The following is a 21432-nucleotide window of genomic DNA, read 5'->3' on the forward strand; positions in this document are numbered from 1 at the left end:
CTAATTCTATTTGCAGGAAGCCAGATTTTGCATCCAAGACTGAGAAGATTTAGCACCAGGCATTGCAGAGACTACCGCTTCTATGGTGCGCATGGGGTAATGTTCCCTCTTTATGACCTTATTTAAGTTGCTTGGGTCAATGCAGATCCTTATCTTGTCCTTACGAACAGATGCCACCATTGAACTCACCCACTCGGTTGGTTGGGTGTCTTTGCTCTAACAGTTTTTTGGTCGGTTTGCATTCATTTCTTTCTGCACAAATTTTGTCAGATTTTTCTGATAGGCTTTCCTGTTTGCAGTTTGTTATCTTGTTTTCACCTTTACTACTTGCACCTGAGATGATTCTTCTCTGACTACTTTAATCTGCTTCTGTGACAGTTCAAACTGCTGGGCAATTTCAATTGCTTTTGGTAGCGTTAAATCTTCCCCTTTGTCTAACAGTCTCTCTTGGACGCGCTTCTCTCTGACACCCGAGATTATCGCATCGATCAACATATCATCTGGATCGGCATACTCGCAGTCCATAAACATGAGTCTCAAGTCCTTCACAAAGTGATCAAAACATTCATTGCCGCCTTGTTTTCTTTGTTTAAAACGGTGTCTGGCTATTCTCCTATTTTTCCTCGGTCTTACATAACTGGCGAATTTATCCAGAACTTTAGACGGGTCATCTTTCTCACCTTCTTCCCAACACAACATCTTATATATTTCTCTGCCTTGTTCGCCGATCCACGTACCCAGCCAGCCTGCACGCTGTTTTGCTCTTAGCTCCTATAGCGGGCCGTCAAAGACAAATGTGACGTGGCTCCGAAACCTTTTGAATTCTTGGGGTGCCAGTCGATCTTTGGTTGATTGAACTGTGATGATGCCATACTTTTTTTTTTTTTTTATCTGTTCTTGACAGACTTCTGACACCATGTAATGTAACATAATACAACTGACACAGAGCTTCAGTACATAGCCATGCTCTACCTTTACTTAGTACTGCAATGCACATACAAAGTAGGAGGAGACTTAGGATCAACTACAGATGCCAGAACATCTCTTAAAGAAACATTGTCAAAATGACAATACATTACAACCTAAACTAAGAATTTTGTGTGTTACACTTTTACCCTGAGAAAAATCATTTAAGAGAAGAAATATTTTGTGCCACAGTGAGTTTGAAATGCAAATGATTTTGTCTTTTGCTTCATGCAAACATACTTTTAGACATTCTCTTCTACGCTCAATTATATTTATTGCTTATATATTTTGTGAATTCTTGCTTATGAAATGTTAATGTCTGAATGTGAGAATATATATATTTACATTATACAATATACACAATAACAACAAATCATTTTGGAGGCTGCCTGTCAAATGCACTTCAACACAAGATTTAATGCTTGTGTCTTTCTCTCATTAAAAATAAATGCATATGAAGTTACTCATACATGCAGTAAGTGTTAACTGTGACCAGATGTGGTTATGACTCATGCCATCTGGTCAAATTCCATTATACTGCCAAAGCATTTCCAACTGTCAAGCATTAAGGCATATGTCTAACAGCACATTATGATCACCAAAATACACTCACCTAAAGGATTATTAGGAACACCATACTAATACTGTGTTTGACCCCATTTTGCCTTCAGAACTGCCTTAATTCTACATGGCATTAATTCAACAAGGTGCTGAAAGCATTCTTTAGAAATGTTGGCCCATATTGATAGGATAGCATCTTGCAGTTGATGGAGATTTGTGGGATGCACATCCAGGGCACGAAGCTCCCGTTCCACCACATCCCAAAGATGCTCTATTGGGTTGAGATCTGGTGACTGTGGGGGCCATTTTAGTGCAGTGAACTCATTGTCACGTTCAAGAAACCAATTTGAAATGATTCAAGCTTTGTGACATGGTGCATTATCCTGTGTGGCTATAAAGGGATGGACATGGTCAGAAACAATGCTCAGGTAGGCCGTGGCATTTAAACGATGCCCAATTGGCACTAAGGGGCCTAAAGTGTGCCAAGAAAACATCCCCCACACCATTACACCACCACCACCAGCCTGCACAGTGGTAACAAGGCATGATGGATCCATGTTTTCATTCTGTTTACGCCAAATTCTGACTCTACCATCTGAATGTCTCAACAGAAATCGAGACTCATCAGACCAGGCAACATTTTTCCAGTCTTCAACTGTCCAATTTTGGTGAGCTCTTGCAAATTGTAGCCTCTTTTTCCTATTTGTAGTGGAGATGAGTGGTACCCGGTGGGGTCTTCTGCTGTTGTAGCCCATCCACCTCAAGGTTGTGCATGCTGTGGCTTCACAAATGCTTTGCTGCATACCTCTGTTGTAACGAGTGGTTATTTCAGGCAAAGTTGCTCTTCTATCAGCTTGAATCAGTCGGCCCATTCTCCTCTGACCTCTAGCATCAACAAGGCATTTTCGCCCACAGGACTGCCGCATACTGGATGTTTTTCCCTTTTCACACCATTCTTTGTAAACCCTAGAAATGGTTTTGCATGAAAATCCCAGTAACTGAGCAGATTGTGAAATACTCAGACCGGCCCGTCTGGCACCAACAACCATGCCACGCTCAAAATTGCTTAAATCATCTTTCTTTCCCATTCTGACATTCAGTTTGGAGTTCAGGAGATTGTCTTGACCAGGACCACACCCCTAAATGCATTGAAGCAACTGCCATGTGATTGGTTGATTAGATAATTGCATTAATGAGAAATTGAACAGGTGTTCCTAATAATCCTTTAGGTGAGTGTATGTCAATAGTGCATCATTCATGCGTCTACATTACCGAGGAATGGATTAACTGCATTCCCTAGTCTTTTAAAACAAAGCAATATTCATGGGGTGTGAAAAGGTGAAAGGCATGCAAGGCAGTGTAGGGTGACCATATTTTGATTACCAAAAACCAGGACACTCGGCCAGGCAATGAGATACTAATATGATACTCTAATTTTACTCAAAGATGCCTTGTTAATTTTAATACATTTAAAGTATGCTATTCCTCTGTATGGATAGAAAATTGTTATTACAAAATACTATCTATCAAAGACACAAAAAAGACGGCCAGGACAGGATGTGAAAACAGGACATGTCCTGGTAAAACAGGACGTTTGGTCACCCTAAGTGTTTCCCCTCTTTTAACAGCTGAGCTTTGTAAACAAAGTCGACGATATTTCCACTGTCAAGAATAAACAAAGTGACCTATGTGTGCCTATTTCTATGGTTTGCATATTTCTCAGCTTTTCATGAGCGATTACCACATGTTCGCCGTTTGTTCTTTATTCAGTTGGTAAAATCCGATGAAGTCGCCCCACTCGCGCCGTCAAATCATTATGTCAGTCACGCGGGGTGTTTTATTTGAGCGTGCGTCATGGATATTAACCAAAAACGCTGTCGCGTGAGATCCTGCTACTATTCCCCGCATAAATGCTCGGTTTGAAATTGGGATGTCCACAAAAATCCTCTTAAAAACTGGAGCACTACACCTGCCATGCGCAGCAGTGGCGCGTTCATTGGCGGCATCTTGTGGTCTAGATTTAAGATGCTGCTGTTAAGACAGGCAAGGAGGGACAGTCAGGGAAGAAACAGGGATTGGGGAGGGATAGGCTACACTGACGGATGCATTGCAGTAGTGGGTTGGATGGAAGGCAAGGTGGAAACAATTTCATGTCTGTATGTCAACGTAAAATTATGAAATGTCGACTTTCAGATTCATTGCAGGACTGATATCACTAACCTATCCAAACTTAGACATACAAGACACGCCCCTCATAATGTAGCTACTTGGCGCTCTGCAGTACAGATTATTCTAGCAGCATTTATTAATCTTGACTAATGTTCATTTCAACATATACTAATATATATTATTTATTTATTTTTATTAAAAGTTGTATATGTCAACATAAGCTAACACCTAAAATGAACTAACAATGAGGAAATGTATTTTCATAAATTAAGGATAACTAAGGTTATAAATGCAACCGCATTGTTAACCCTTAAGTGCACACCTCAGGTCTTTAGTGATCCGGGATATCATTCCCCCACCTGTACCTCTTTATTATCATTATTCCATGTGTGTACAGATACATATTATACATATTATTCTCTGTTGTTTCAGTGATTGACTTGATTTAATTTTGATATTTCTAATTGATGAAGAAACAACATGGAAGTAAACTATAGCAAGTGTAACACATGACCAGTATGATATGAGTATTGTCATTTGGGTGTGTTACTGAAATTATGTAAATTGTGCAACTATTTTGACTCAATACGTGGTTGAGATAATACTGATGCGTATCTTATGTGTATCTCATGTGTTATGTTGTTAAAAATGTTTTTGACAGCCAGTTGCGTCTCATGAAATTTCAGTGTGAAAATAATGAATCCTGTTCGAGATTTGTTCTGATTTGTTGCATTTTCTTTTTAATAAATGAAAAATAAAACATCAAAATATATTTTATTCTTTTATTTTGTTATTGTCTTTATAATATGTAGAAAAAGATCCATTTGTGATAGATAAGCGGGGAATCTAAAGATTATGTAAGAGAATATGTTACAGTGTTTGGTGAAATTCTCATACATTTAACGTTTAAGTTAGTTCATGAAACAATGCATTTACTAATGTAAACAAATGTACCTTATTTTGAAGTATTACACATATTTTTTTGAGGAGGTCTACCGACTCCATAAAGTAGGTTTTGACAGATTTAGCAACTTTTGGGGTCAATTTTACATGAAGTTTAGGGCTAATATTTAATCTAACGCTAGTGATGAAGTGCACAGACAGACTCAGAGTTTGCTCCCTAAATTTCCCATTTTTGATACAGCAGCTGCAGAAACTTCTACAAATAAACTTTGAAACAACTTTCTTTTTCTTTAATTGTATGATGATGCAGAATTTAAGCGTCACATTTTGCTCTAATATTGATTAAAGAGAAAAAAACTCCCACTTTAACAATCAAAATACTGCATGTGGAAGAGGATATGTTGGAGATATTTGGTTCAAAGCTGTTGAAAATATGTTTAGCTCATTAGGGCCAGTGATACATTGTCATTTAAACGTTAAATTAGTCGCCATGGTAAATGTGTTTTTATGCCTTACAGACTGAAATATCTGTATTTCTGTGGTGTATTATAAACTATTGTTGTGAATCTGGGTTTTTTGGAAATTGTGAGAATGCAACGGTATGGTTAGGTTGAAAATTACAAATCAATCAGTAATGTTTCACATTGTATGCTATTGTTTTCAGCAAAGCAATTTTTTATATATAAATTATAATTTAGAAATAAAAAATATAAATATTATTTCCAGTAGGCCTTAATACCATTTAATGCTATTGTGCTTTAATTGCAATATGTCACAGGATTTAAGCTTTGCATTTTGCTCTCTCATTGATTCAAGATAATCAAATTCACATTAACAAGAATTACATTCTCACAATAATTAAATTCAAACAAGAAAATCATGTTGAAGAGGATATATTGGAGCTTTTGGGTTGAAAAGTAAAACAAACATTTTTATATCGCAAAAAGTCCCGGTTCTCCCAGTGGCCAGTCCGCGTCTGGTGTAGGTAGTCTATGCAGGTTGTTGATGTAGTCTCCACCTCACAGTGTAGGAAAGCACCATGTGCATAATAACACTTTTAATGTGAATCATTTCACCAAAAAATTGTGTTAGGTTTTAAAGAACACAATATAATACAATATTAGTGATATTTCTTATTTAGCCCTGCCTACGCAATATGTTTCTAGACTGAAAATCTTAGGTCTTAGTTGAGTATGAAATAAAGTTTTGTTGACGGCATTAAAGTGAATGGAGGTTCAATTATCCATCAGGTATTAACAACTCGTTCTGATATTCGCTCTTTTATATGTCAACTTTCAATAAAAAGCAGCATAAATAAGAAGAAAATCTGATTAAATTGCACTTGAGTATTTATTTTTTACTCTGCGCAACTAGTTTTCAGTTTGGCTCTTTCTGCAAACATCCTCGGATTTTAATTGTTTTGAAATGTCCAGATTTAAAAAATAAAAGAATAATATGAATAGCTTTATTATAATTATAATTGTATACTTTTTCATTATAAACATATATTTTTTATTATAAGGGTATTATTATTAATTTGTTCTTGCGATTTGATATTGAGAGATCCATCTCCAATCCATTCAGTATGCCAAATTCATTTGGCATAGGCCCTATTTATATAATATATTTATATTGTAAGAAATGATGATATCCATTGCCCAGGTCAAACATCGTTTAATCGAAATGTTAAAAATCCGATATCAATTGCCACGTGAATATGCCACATGTTTTTAAGATTTTTTTTAAGATTTCCACCATATTTAGATCTTTCAGAACTCCTGAGAAGGAGGTTTTTTATATCATGTCGTGTTGCGCGTGACGACATAAACAGACGCATCGAAGATTCTAAAGAGAGGACGACATAAACACAGTCGCATCGAAGATTCTAGTGTTGATCAAAACTTCATTTGGCATCTGACTGTTGTGACTGCTATTTGCTATTCACTCGTTCTAGCCAGTATTGTTGTTGTTGCTGTTGGAAAACTTCAACCAAGCGTTTAGACGTGATGGACAGAGACAGACAGACTCTCTGGCGTAGGCCAAACTCAGGCAAGCATATTCCTGATAGACCTTCTGGATCTTACTTGCCAGAAACTGGAGATCAGATGAATTTGGCTCCAGAAAGGAGGCCTCAAGGTCGCAGAGGGCCCAGAACTTCTGAGATTCCACCTCAGATATCTGATCCAGACCAAAGACCTCCAGGGCGCCTAGGGCCCAGATCTTCTAACCTGTTTAAAGAGGTTTCTGATGAAAAGATCACAGATCCTTCATGCAAGTCTCTCAGGACCCAAGCCAAAGTTGAGTCTTCATTCTTCTCTTCCATTCCACGCCTGCCCAATCTTGTGAGCAAACCAGTTAGGGTAGACAAAGGTACATCTCAGCGTCAATGGCCTGTTGCTGTGCCGAAGAGCATGCCGGTTTTGGAACCAACCTGTCTGCCCATCATTCCTAAAACAAGAAGGAAAACAGGCCCTGTTGCTGTGGAGAATAATCAGACATCTTATCACCTCAGCAATGAGAGTACATCTGACATGGAGTATGTAAAGATGTGGAGGCCTCATCCACCAGTCAGAGTCCCTCTTCTGGCCAGAAGAGCAGCTTTGGCAAAAGGTTTAACCAACAAGGAAGACAGCACCAGTGTTCCTTTTGATTACAGATCAAACATTGTCCTGGAGTTGATCAAGAATCCCATCCAAAAACATCCTTGATTTTTCTTTTATGGGATTGTCAACAGCTTCCAGAGGATAAGCCAACCATAACCATCACTGCTTGGTTTTCCAGTATGGATCTTTATGCATGAAAAAAAAAATATATATCTTGAGCATAACAAAGTTTGTGTTTAAAACATGTTGTGCATTAAAAAACTTATGCAGTGAAATAAAGGCATTCAAATACACGTGAAGACTTCATTTTTGTATGTCTGTTTAAATTAAAGTCAATTACAAAATACTTTAGTTTGCTGTAAAGCAATCTGATGGAAAAATTATTATTAATGGTTTCTTTAAAACTACATTAATGGGGACGTTAATAATTCTTGTGTCAGTAAGATTAAAAATTTTGATGATGAGTATTAAATCAAGTCGTGGGACAAAATGTACAATAAATATAGATTTATTTGACAATGAACTCTTTTAATAACACAAAGTCTTGCAAGACAGAAGAGCTTAAGTAATCACTTTACTATCTAGAGTCTACTGTAAGTCAATTTGGATAAACGTGTCTACCAAATGCATTAAATGAAATGTAAGTTTTGTCTTTGTTCAAAGGTTTGTATGAAAAAAGAAACAACTAAAAGATCGAATGGAATCTGATGTCAAATATTCACACAGTTGGTGTTTTATCAATACATAAATAACAAAATGTCAGTTTAAAAAATCATCTTAAATATATGATAAAAGAATTTTATGTTTTGTTGACTTGTGTTTTTTTTTTAGTACATTTTCTCATTAAAGTTTCAACACAAATGAATTTAAGGGCGTGCAATATATTGGAAACTGATGTCACAGCTGGAATTGATGAGTGCACTTAACAACAGACAAATTCACAAATGACAAAAACAGACAATATAAGTGTAATAAACTCATAGTCATTTTATTTGGTTCAAGTATATACATTTGACTACTCACTGTTTGTTTTACAAATACTGTACAATGTTATCAAAAATAATTCAATCAAACTGAGTACCTAAGTTGTTTATAAATATTTGTAAATATATTTCTTTCTTTTTCTAAACCAACTATACTTCTATAAATACATCTACAAGAAATCCGTAGGGTACAACAGGGATAAATGTCCCCAGGGAAAAGGCACATTTGATTTGATTTTCCCCCAAAACATTTAAAACAGCAACAAAAACCACCACTACTCTTTCCTTAACACCTTTTTGTCACTATACACTGCAATATTCATCACATGAAATGTCTAAAGATTGATTTGAAAGTAATTGGATGTTTTTAAATGTTGCAAATGTATTTAGCTAATAAAAAATACCTGAAATTATCACATTTATTTGGAGACAAACACATATTTGACATTTTCAGATTTGTAGATGGTGAAACAAACTGTCCAATAAGTAAAAGGACAGTATTTGGGGTAAAATGCTCCCTTGTTGCAGGGGTTAAAGGCTCCCATAAAACACATTTCTTTTCTTAATTGGAGCGAATAGATTCATTGTGGAAAAATATTCAAAGTGGGCTCACATTGACTGATCCGATCACAATGGAGACTAATTTGTTTATGGAATACTTGAGATGTTCAGAAATGCCAACTGTGATTTAAATTAACAGAAAATTGTTAACCCTTTCCTGAGGTGGTTATTTTGAATATTTTCTTAATTTGTTACTCAAAAAAAGCATCTTGCTGTCTCAAAAGTATTTGCATTAGTTGACAGATTTTGCACTAACCTATAAAATATCATATAATATTGCCTCTATATCTACAAAATAACACTTTACCCCAAGTACACTCCTCATCTTTATATATATATATATATATACACAGTACTGTGCAAAATGTTATGCCCAAATGATGCTTCACAAAAACATTTGTCTTAAGATGGTTATTTATATTTTTAGCTTTAATGTGTCAATAGGAAATATACATTTTAGACTACCAAATATTTATTTTGCAACTAGAATAGAACAGAAGAACAGGGAGTCCTGCAACAGATGGCATGGTCCCCACAGAGCCCCCTACTGAATTTTGAGTCGGATTTGGATTACAAGAAAAGACAGAAGCGATTGAGACATCCGAAATAGATAGAAGAACTGTGGCAAATTCTCCAAGAAGCTTGGAACATCCTATCTGCCAACAACCAAGAAAAACTGTACACAGGTGTGGGCAAAGGTGGTCTCACCAAGTATTGATTTATTGATTGGTTTTTATGTTTCCTGTACTTTGTTTGACGTTAAGTGATAAATGAAAACTATTTATGGCATTATTTTTGAAGACATCCTCACTATGCAACAAGTACCTAAAACGTTTGTACTGTACTGGACTGTATATATATATATATATATATATATATATATATATATATATATATTTTAATCAAACCTATTATTATTTATTTTCACAGAAATTATGTTGCTCCATCAATAAATATTATTTCTTTTTTTCAGTTGTTGGGTGTAATGCATTACTAAGTAATTCATTACTGTAATTAAATTACTTTTTCGTTAAAAAAAGGGATTACTCTTAATTATTTCAGTAATTTAATTGCAGTTACTTCTGATGCAATTGTGTTAAATACTGTATAGACTGTAGAACAATTCTATAAAACAATAGTGAACTTAAATCTAATGTTAAAATATATGTTTTTTTAATTTAACGCAGCCCCCTTAAATTCTTTTCCTGCTCGTTAATAATTTATTTGATTTTATACGATTTATTTGAAAGAATTAAAAGAACAGTTTCATGTCTATCCTTGTATTTTTCATCTTGTCTAGGTTGATAAGGGTTTTAGAAAGTAATTAGTAATAAGTATTGCAATTACTTTTCAGACAGAGTAATTAGTACAGTAATCTAATTACACTGTAGAATATGTAATTAGTAGTCGGTAATTAACAACTTTTTTAGAGTAACTTCCCCAAAACTGATTTTTTTTTAATCTTGATACAGTTTGTGACGAGAAAAAGCACATTATTATTACGAGGTATGCCTTTAAAGCCCCGTTGTACCCTAATATAGCTTTCTACATTTATTCAAGGAAGCACACACTTTTTATTGGTAGTGCAGTGTGTCAAAGATATTCAGGCTATAAATGTATCTACACACAAAGAAAGCTAACACTAAGAAAAGTGGACTTTTGCATTCAGATTTAATTATTTGGCTTTTGATTTTCTGCTGCTGAAGTATTCTTATCCTTACCTATAATGTCTGGTGCTAGCACAAAATAAAGGGCTCTGTAGGGAGAGGAGAGGAAAAGGATTATTTACGGGACTTTTATGTCCTACGACGTGACGTCAGTTCGCTACAAAGCAACATGGAGGACGGCGGAGTGATGGTTGAGAAGCCTCAAGTGAGATATCCTGTTGTATTTTAAGCATTTTTCAAAGACGGGGGCGTTGATATCCTACTTATGTTAAATGAGATATGGTTCATATTTCAAAAATACAAATGCTGCAGGAAAGCGAGTCTAAGGCCTTTAATCGTACTATAGATGGTGTCGATTCATTCAGCTGGTTACAAATGCTCAGTCACGCCATTCTCTGAAAGCAGCTAACTTTAGCACGTGTGCTGACACTCTTTTCCAGGAGAACAATCGCTCAGTGATAACATTTCAAGTTAAAATGTGCACTTCTCAACGTATTTGTACCGTATGTGGTCATTTTGGGATTCACACATCAATAACAGCATTAGTTGGGCTTAGCTTAGCAATGTAATGTTTAACAGAGGTTCGTGAACATTTATATACATTCATATATTTAGGATAATTCAAAGTCTCTATGAATGTACATTTCAATTAGGATTAGCGTTAGCATTATATAATGTAATTATGTTTAATAATGTTATTAATTGAAATGATTATGAAGTGTGTTTGTTTATTAGTGTTATTATTATGAACCGTCTTGTGTCCCTGGGTTGATCCTTACACATCAAATATGACACATACTTGATCCTTATATATGTGTGTGTGATCCCTTTTTCCCCCCTACAGGAAGATGTACCGGCCCTGTTGAATTCAAGGCCCCAGACCGGCTTGTCTGTCATAGCCCCTGAACCAGAAGGTCTGGAGGACCTGTACAGCAGATATAAGGTTTGTTTTTTCTTATGTTTTTCTGTTGTTTTGTGATTGTGAATTGTTTTCCTTCACACTATTGGCATGAAAGGCATTAGTCATGTCAGCTTACATATTTACTTTTTTATGATTGAAAAATGGAAAATAGATGTGCAGTTTGTTCACTTGGTTGTACTATCTATATGTCAAATGTCATGTTTAATTATCACAACTCACAGAATGACATAGTATTGTTTTGTCAGCAGAATGGTCAATACCAAGGTAAACCATTGAACAGACTCTACATCTATCCCTCACAGCCTCATTTTCAATAGCAGAAAATGACATGCCATTTACCATGACTAATATCTATACTGAGTAACATGACATTTGTTTATTATTTGTATAAAAGGTACCAATTATTACTGCTTTGAATGTTCCCATTTAAACACCTATTTAATTTTCCCTCATATGCACTGTGCAGAAGTTGCAGCAGGAGCTGGAGTTTCTGGAGGTGCAGGAGGAATATATTAAAGATGAGCAGAAGAACCTGAAGAAGGAGTTCCTTCATGCTCAAGAAGAGGTGAAGAGGATCCAGAGCATCCCTCTGGTTATTGGGCAGTTTCTGGAAGCTGTTGACCAGAATACTGCCATTGTGGGCTCAACCACGGGTATGTGTATTAAAAGTATCATTTGTACTATTATCAAAAGACATTGTCAATCAACTCTTAACCCTCCTATTGCGTTCAGAATATCCATACGCCTTTTGCATTCACGGGTCAATTTTGACCCAGTGGAATTTAAGCTTATAAATCATTTATAACCCTATGGTTTTCATTTAAAACCAAGTCATTAATAGGTTCTTAACTGTTCATACATGTAAAAAAAAAAAATGTGCATGCTAACTGACAAATATTTTTGTTTAGAAAAAATTAAATGTAGAAATTCTTTGGCATTTAAAAATATACATTAACTACAACAAAACCAGTATAATCCATGTGAAGACATCTTTTTTTATTAATATTTCTGTGAAATGTATCTAAATATAGCATACAATATATAAACATCTAATGTGAGACTTGCTAGTAATTTGAATGAATTTCATATTACTCATAAATGCTCAATACAACTTGCTGGACCAATGTTTTTCAACTAAACAGCATCAAAACAACTGTACAACTCAAGTATACAACAATAATACTTTACTATGTTTTTAAGTAAAAATCTATTCTATTTTAGTGCATGGACCAAATCTAAAGTGTGGTCGTATTTTGGGTTTTACAAGAGTGCTGATGGAAACTTAATCAAAGATTGTCACCCTGTCTGCAGAACATGCAACAAAAAAAAAATGTGTGAATAGGGGCAACACTTCAAATATCTTAAGTCATCTTTGTGACCACCACCCACTATTTTATAGTGAATGCAAGGTAATTTAGATCAATGCTTGATGTGGAGACTTCAGAATGGGGTAAAATGTCGTGGTTTGTCTGTCTAACTTGCTAATAGCTTGTCAAAAATGTAAACAAAAGCTTTCAGTGTGACCTACTCTTGTAAAAAACACTACATCTTGTTGTTCTGCTGCTGTATGTGTCATGTCTCTGCAGACTCTATTCACCCATTGCACACGATAACACCTTATGTAGTTTAGTCACCCAACCAACATAGTCTGTTCATTTAAAATCTGGCAGTCCTCGACTTGGTTATAAAAGTGTTCCATTAGGAGAAACACTATAGACTCCCTTACAAGACCAATGTATTTATGTCAGTTGTTGGCTATCACTGTCTTAAGACTCGTTTGTATATATGAAATTGTGCATGGGGTCTAGACAGGCCCCGTTTCCAGCAGCCATCACTCCAACACCTTATCCTTGAGTAATCATGCTAAACTTTTAATTTGGTACTTGAAAATCACTTGCCATTATATCAAACACAGTTGAAAGCTATTTGGTTCATTAAATTAATATTAACATTGTCTTTGTTTTTGAGTTGCTAAAGTATGCAATAGACTGGCATGTCTTAAGGTCAATATTAGGTCAAAAATGGCTAAAAAAGAAATAGCTTTCTCTAGAAACTCGTCAGTTAATTCATTTTGAGCAATTAAGGCTATGCTTGAAATTGCCAAAACACTGAAGATTTAATACAAAGGTATATACAGCAGTCTTCAAAGACAAAGGACAACTGGCTCTAACAAGGACAGAAAGAGATGTGGAAGGCCAGATGTACAACTAAACAAGAGGATAAGTACATCAGAGTCTCTAGTTTGAGAAATAGACACCTCACATGTCCTCAGCTGACAGCTTCATTGAATTCTACCCGCTCAACACCAGTTTCATGTACAACAGTAAAGAGAAGACTCAGGGGTGCAGGCCTTATGGGAAGAATTGCAAAGAAAAAGCCACTTTTGAAACAGAAAAACAAAAAGAAAAGGTTAGAGTGGGCAAAGAAACACAGACATTGGACAACAGATAATTGGAAAAGAGTGTTATGGATCTTAACACCATTGAGATTTGTGGGATCAGCTAGACTGTAAGGTGTGTGAGAAGTGCCCGACAAGACAGCCACATCTATGGCAAGTGCTACAGGAAGTGTGGGGTGAAATGTCACCTGAGTATCTGGACAAACTGACAGCTAGAATGCCAAAGAACTGCAAAGCTGTCATTGCTGCACGTGGAGGATTTTTGATGAGAACTCTTTGAAGTTCTGAAATTCTTTTTCAAATTGTTACATTTTTCATGCTATTAATGTCCTGACTTTACATTGCGATCAGCTGAATGCCACTTTGGTGAATAAAAGTACCAATTTCTTTCCATAAGAGCAAAATCTGTACATTAACTTTTGGCCGCAAGTGTCTATTGTAACAACACTAATAATAATGCATTTGCTATTCCCTTGTTTACAGAGTTGGTTTTCAATATAAAACCATATATTGTATCAGTACTTTTTGAAAATTCCCAGCACATTTTAACAATACCACTATAATACTGATAACCGTGATAATGTTTTTGTAATAATAATTTGTTATGTTTGTTACATGTCTGTGTTGTACAGGAATTTGTGTGTGTTTGCATGTTTGTAAACAAGATACAGTCCCAGTGAGAGACAAAAAGTGTGTGAGAGAGTATGGTAAAGAGGCAAAATCTAAGTTAAGTGTTTATAAGTAAAAATCGAATTCATAGATGTACAAACAATGTACATAATATCATGTGTAGACTAAAGCCACAATTGATGCCAAAATTGACAAAAAATGGTTTTAATTGTTATATCTTTTTAAAAAATGATGTGTATTTTGAAAGACTTGACAAAGTCCCAAATATTTAAAAATTATTATCTACCTCTCCTGGGCCAAAAATGCATGGAACGCAATAGGAGGGTTAATTGTTGGAGTCTTCAAAATGGCTTACATTTAACTCATTGGGGATGCTGCCACCCAGACCATCTTGATTTACAAGCCAGTGAGTAGTTCTAGTAGCACTGAGAACTACAGATTATAATTTCAACCCATCCTTTGATTGCTGCTGGTTTGTTGCTGTGGGGATTGTGCAATATGGAGTGTATTCTCAGTGCCCTTTTCCTATGCAAACAACCACTAAGTTTGAATTCAGTTAAATCTTTCAACGTCATATTTGTGGTTTAACAATATATGTACATGTCACATGCATAAACTTTATATAGTTGTGTTTTATACTTAATGGCATTCATTTTCGATTCAACACTAATGTCTTAGTATATATCTTTCTAAAAATTCAGGCTCCAACTACTATGTTCGGATACTGAGCACGATTGACCGGGAACTGCTAAAGCCTAATGCCTCTGTTGCCCTGCACAAGCACAGCAATGCACTGGTGGACGTTCTCCCTCCAGAGGCTGATAGCAGCATTATGATGCTCACCTCAGGTAAGACCAGCTGCTGCAGTATTCCAATGGTCATGGACAACCTGGAAATATAATAGAAGTTGTGATTTCCAGGCCAAGAAAAGTCTTGAAATTGAACACATTTCTGTTTATGACTTCAGATCAGAAACCAGATATGACATACTCTGAAATCGGAGGAATGGACATCCAGAAACAGGAAGTGAGAGAGGCTGTGGAGCTCCCCCTAACACATTTTGAACTCTATAAACAGGTGTTTGTTTGTGTGTATATGCATGGGTTCAAGCGCATATGGGAAACATGGGGTCACAGTTTAGCTGTTTCGTTTGTCAACTCAAATTGTAACTTTTGTTTGCAGATTGGTATTGACCCACCCAGAGGAGTGCTGATGTATGGCCCCCCTGGTTGTGGAAAGACTATGCTGGCAAAAGCTGTTGCTCACCACACCACCGGTATGTTTTAGAAAATCAAGGTCCACCATGGAGTTTTCATCCTTTAATCTCTTAAGTAACCATTCTCATTGATCGTTGAGGTTTTATTCATGAACCTAGACTGTAATGAACATAGCAGGGGCACACAGTTATTTTCTAACTTTTACAGTCTCTTATCTCTGCTTTTTAAAATGTTTGCAGCGGCTTTTATCCGTGTGGTGGGCTCAGAGTTCGTACAGAAGTATCTTGGAGAGGGTCCGCGCATGGTACGAGATGTCTTTCGACTGGCCAAAGAGAATGCTCCAGCGATCATCTTTATTGATGAGATAGATGCAATTGCTACAAAGCGTTTTGATGCACAGACTGGAGGTATGAAGGTCCTTCTTATTTTGTTTGGCTGTTTATTGGAGAAATGTGTCGATTAAACCATTATTCATGATAATATGCGTATTGTATTACAGGTATATACAACACACATATTGCAGCATTAAATTATTTTAATTGTTTATATGAAGTTCCCTGCAAATATATATATATTTTAACATGGCAAATGAGAAATGCAGAACGCTGACATTTTGGTAAAAATATAATCATGCAAAAATGAAAATTCTCATAATTTATTCACCCTCATTTCCCGAGCTGCTCTTTTGCATACAACAATAGCTGATCAGGACTGGAGTTGTTAAGTGATGAGTTACATGAAATCAAGATAAAAGTAGTCCATATGACTCATGTGCTATAAGTCTTGTGTGAGGAGCAGACCAAAACTTTGGATATTTTTTAGTGGTCATCCGAAAAATCTTCGGATATTCTGAATGTTTTTTTTATTATGGTATCGGTCATGGAAACGTAACGCGTGTTGAGGCCCACGCTATTCTCTGCGGCATCCACGCACAACTCAAGGGTCCAAATTGGGGAGGAAATTATCGTATTGACAAATTACAAAAATTGTATTACTTAACAGAAATTAGAAGAAACTGCCAAATACCATTTAAAATACAATCCATTTTTTTAAGATAATTTTTTAAAGGGGAATGGTAGCTCAGCAAGTAAAGATGCCCACATCTGGAGTCGCAAGTTCGAATTCAGGGTGTGCTGAGTGACTCCAGTCAGGCTTCCTAAGCAACCAATTGGCCCGGTTGCTAGGAAGGGTAGAGTCACATGGGGTAACCTCGTGGTCACCATAATGTGGTTCTCGCTCTCGTTAGGGCATGTGATGAGTTGTTCGTGGATACCGCGGAGAATAGCGTGAAGCCCCCACACGCGCCATGTCTCCATCATAATGCGCTCAACAAGCCACGTTATAAGCTGCGCGGATTGACGGTCTCAGATGTGGAGGCAACTGAGATTCGTCCTCCGCCACCTGGATTGAAGCGAGCCACTTCACCACCACAAGGACTTAAGAGCACATTGTGGAAAATCCACAAAAATTATAATTTTTTTACAAAGTTAGTTTTGTGTAAAATTCAATAAATATAGCGCTAAGTGTGGATATTGGCATTGGCCATTCAATATCGGATGATCACTAATATTCGCTGATAATCCCTGGTCCTGTGCACTGTATTTTGTGTTCGTATTGTAAATTTTTTTCTGTTATCTCCTTTGTAGCTGATAGAGAGGTGCAGAGAATCCTTCTGGAACTCCTCAATCAAATGGACGGTTTTGACCAGACTGTGAATGTTAAGGTTGGAGAATGTTTAAAAATGTTTTTTTGTTATTATTATTTCACTGTCACTTTCACTTTAAACCTTTGCTGATGTTCACTGTTTCACACTTTCTATGGTAGGTCATTATGGCTACCAACAGGGCTGACACACTGGACCCAGCGCTGCTGCGCCCAGGTAGGCTCGACCGTAAGATTGAGTTCCCGCTACCAGATCGTCGACAGAAACGCCTGGTGTTCTCCACCATCACCAGCCAGATGAACCTGTCTGAGGAGGTTGACCTGGAGGACTGTATCCTGATTCTGCCTAAAATGTTTGCTCATAAATATTTTATAGACTTTAGATTCTTATGCTTGACTGTCACAACCAAAAACTAAAAGTAGATGTTTACAATATGCTTTGTATTTGCTTTTCGCACTTGTCCTTAACCAAAGTGCAGATGTTGCCAGGCCTGACAAGGTCTCTGGAGCTGACATCAACTCTATTTGCCAGGAGGTAAGTGAGAGGAGAATGGATTAGAGCAGTATTCTCTTTGCTAGGCTAGTGTTCTGTTTAACAGGTCTAAGTGCATTACATTTCTAAAGCAACATTTGTGTTTAGTTATGTCTTTTAAATACTTTGCATATATCCTGACAGTCATATTCAGAGTGCTCTTTTTAAACTGTTTTATTAATATTATGAAACCTTTTTTACATTTTGAAATTCTGATCTGACACCTGCTGTATACACTTGACAGTTTGTACTCTGCTTAACTTTCATAAAAAAAAAATTTAAATCATGCATATGTTTTTCTGTTATGATTAATACTGTTTCCTTCATGTTTATAGGCTGGTATGCTGGCAGTGCGTGAAAACCGTTACATTGTGCTTGCTAAAGATTTTGAGAAAGCTTACAAGAACGTTATCAAGAAAGACGAGCAGGAACACGAGTTCTACAAGTAGAAAACTATTTGATATCGTAGACTGGATATCGCCACTCTGTTTGTTTCACAATTATTTGTACGTACCATGCATCATTGAGGTCAAGACACTTTAAAACTTGATTAAACCGTTCAAGGTTAACACTGCTTGTACTGGGACTTTGATTTCTCAAGATTTGTGTACGTAGATAAAGTATGGATGCATAAACATGTACATATTGTGTGCATTTTATTATTTCAATTTGAGAAAAAAACAGTACCTCAAAGATGACCAATAAAAAATTTTCATATAAATTTGCCTAAATAAAGATTTTCGTTTTATTACAAGCACCACATATGCCAACAGACAATATTTTGTGCATTTCAACAGAAAATGTAAAGTGAATTAAAAAAATATTGGCATACTAATCATATTACAGTAATGATATTTGCATAAAGTAATTGTTTTCAGAGGAAGTATCAACCAAAAACTCATGCATGTTATGGCAGATTTAAAAAAAAAAAAAAAAGCTAAATACTTTGTGAGAAACTGTTTTAAACTAACTTGTGCTAATGCTGTGTGACATTGGTAAAATGATATGACCAGTGGCCTATGTCACAAAGCAGGATTAAGCAGCTAGCTAGATAAGTTTAAACTTACTTTAAGCGAACTCCGAATTCGCGGTACCAGTCAAATGGATGGATAGGCTTTCATCGGGGTTCATCACCATAGTAACATTAATCGGCTGACCTGCTCCGGGGCATTTATGTTCCCGATCAGAGATCTCATCCAGATGCTGAACCAATCGGCTGTGAGCAAAGTGACAGTGACTCCTCCCAGTATCTCTCATTCCAATTTAAAGTGCACTTCAATGAGACAATTTTAGAAATTTACAAAATAAGCAATTTATGATCATTGTTTATTGCCAGTCTTCCGTTTGTTTAAAGACAATTCAATTTATTTGTATGAATAAATAAACCTAAAATAATTCTATACTTTCAAGATGTACAATATCAATAATGATCGAATGAATTTAAAATATTAAAACTTAATCAATCCATAATATAGCTACTATAGATATATCAGAAAAATTTGAATGCCACCCAAACCCTTTATTATTAGGATTTGCTGGCAGAGATGCCATGAACATTCAGTATTCCAAATACACTGATCAGCCACATTAAAACCACTGACCGATGAAGAGAATAACATTGATTATATAATTACAATGGCACCTGTCAAGGGGTGGAATATATTGGGCAGCAAGTGAACAGTCAGTTCTTGAATTCCATGTGTTGGAAGCAGGAAAAATGGACAAGCGTAAGGATCTGAGCGACTTTTTTTTTTTTTTGACCAAAAGTGGTCCAAGGAAGGACAACCGGTGAACCGACTGTCCGGCTGAAGCCTACCCCACTTAGCGTGCATGCGCACAGTACAACCGTGCTTCCACTAGATGGCAGTAAAAAGTTGGAGTTTCGTCTTCACCCAAGACATCAGAAATTTCAGTTATGATGAAATGTTATATATTTTCCAGTAGATGGCAGCACAGACTCTGAAATGTAATTCATACGATTTCAAACGTCATTGTCTTACGTCCTTATGGAAACAGTTATCTCTGTTTCTACACAGCTCTTGTAACAAGTCGATTCTAGACTCTTCTGTCTGCTATTTGAACGTTAAATCACTAGCCTACTGGTAGATTTTACACTAAGGTGTCACATGCTTTACAAAAGAAAATGTGTTTGTCAATCTGACACTCAACTCAAAAGTATTTAATTTGCATGATCATTAATAATGTTACGGGTATTAAAACAAAACAACATAAACACACTTTAATATCAAATATATACTGTGTACTGACATGAGCAACACTGTCCCATAACATATTCTATTTACTTAAACAGTTTTTTTTCTTGGTTGTTTTGAAAATGTTTTAGCATACAGTAAGTGAACACACACACATCCCATGCCGACCCACATAATAATGGCATTTCTTTCTTTGAGCAGGCAAGACATAGAATAAATAAATATTAAGCCCCACCTGGACCCTGCCTCCCTCATTATTCTGCATGGTTGGCCAAAAAGTCATAAAAATAGGTGTGGTCCATTGACACAAGAATGACTGTATGTCCCATAACACATTTTATTTTATTGACTTAAACACTTATATTATTCAGGGGGGTATTATCTAGGCAGGACATTTTTTACACCTACACATGGATTCTACCTAAGTTTTCTGCATGGATGCTCAAAAAAATGCATAAAAATAGGTATGCAGCATTGTCACAAGAAGCACTGAATGTCCTATAACACCTTTGATTCTATTGACTTAAACACCTATATTATTCAGGGGGGTATTATCTAGGCAGAACCATTTTTACACCTCTACATGGATTCTGCCTCCCTCATTATTCTGCATGAATGCCCAAAAAGTCACAAATAGGTATGTTGCATTGTCATAAGAGGCACTCTATGTCTCACACCAACGGTTGCAGGAGTCACAGGCAATCTAAAATTAAACAAGAACTTATTATCTTTCAGTGATAAAAGGACTATAACTGACATCATGGTTAACAGCTTTGGCAAGTGTAATACATTTTATTACAACAAGTGTTGAAAATTTGTTGAAAAACCCTTGAGCAGTCCAAAAAAGAATATTATTATTTCACTTGTGGACTTGATTATATCATTTTTAAAATCCTTTTGCCTCATCAAATTTGATGTATACATATCAATATACACTACCGGTCAAACGTTTTGAAACACTCATTTTTATTATAATTTTTTCACATTTTAGAATCATATGAAGTCATCAAAACTATGGAATCTCATAAATGGAACAATGGGAATTATGTTGTGACTAAACAAATCCAAAATAAATCAAAACTGTGTTATATTTTAGCATCTTCAAAGTAGAATTTACGTACGTACATGTACTCTTGATATTTTCTCACCCTGGGATGCTTTTTAAACAGTATTGAAGGAGTTCCCATTTATGTTGGGCACTTATTGGCTGCTTTTCTTTATTATTTGGTCCAAGTCATCAATTTAAAAACTTAATTTTATTTGATTTTAGTTTTATAATGAAATAAATTAATATGGTGGCACAATTATATTTTTGCCTCCATCTCATGAGACACTTCATATAGATTTTGAAAAGAAACAACAACCCCTCATATATATATATATATATATATATATATTGCGATGGACTGGCGACCTGTCCAGTGTGTCCCCCGCCTTTCGCCCAA

The 21432-nt window shown here is 36.0% G+C and overlaps 1 protein-coding gene across 1 annotated transcript; it reads left to right on the forward strand.

Moving 5' to 3' along the window:
• Positions 1–10566: 10566 nt before the first annotated feature.
• LOC127655991 (26S proteasome regulatory subunit 6B-like) lies at positions 10567–18497 on the forward strand. Its single transcript, XM_052144103.1, has 11 exons — positions 10567–10618; positions 11258–11356; positions 11802–11988; positions 15065–15211; positions 15331–15440; positions 15546–15639; positions 15820–15987; positions 17227–17303; positions 17405–17573; positions 17722–17777; positions 18110–18497. The coding sequence occupies exons 1-11, from the start codon at positions 10583–10585 to the stop codon at positions 18221–18223; spliced, it is 1257 nt and encodes a 418-aa protein (XP_052000063.1). The 5' UTR covers positions 10567–10582; the 3' UTR covers positions 18224–18497.
• The last annotated feature ends 2935 nt before the right edge of the window (positions 18498–21432 follow it).

Source organism: Xyrauchen texanus, chromosome 15, assembly GCF_025860055.1.
Source record: "Xyrauchen texanus isolate HMW12.3.18 chromosome 15, RBS_HiC_50CHRs, whole genome shotgun sequence".
Classification (NCBI taxonomy): Eukaryota; Metazoa; Chordata; class Actinopteri; order Cypriniformes; family Catostomidae; genus Xyrauchen; species Xyrauchen texanus.

What these genes read in the sequence shown, in the direction of transcription:
- LOC127655991 (XM_052144103.1), top strand. Translation starts at nt 10,583, where the DNA reads ATGGAGGACGGCGGAGTGATGGTTGAGAAGCCTCAA. An exon ending in ATTTTGAACTCTATAAACAG is followed by an intron (nt 15,441 to 15,545) that starts GTGTTTGTTTGT and finishes TTTTGTTTGCAG; the next exon opens with ATTGGTATTGACCCACCCAG. An exon ending in TCAACTCTATTTGCCAGGAG is followed by an intron (nt 17,778 to 18,109) that starts GTAAGTGAGAGG and finishes TCATGTTTATAG; the next exon opens with GCTGGTATGCTGGCAGTGCG.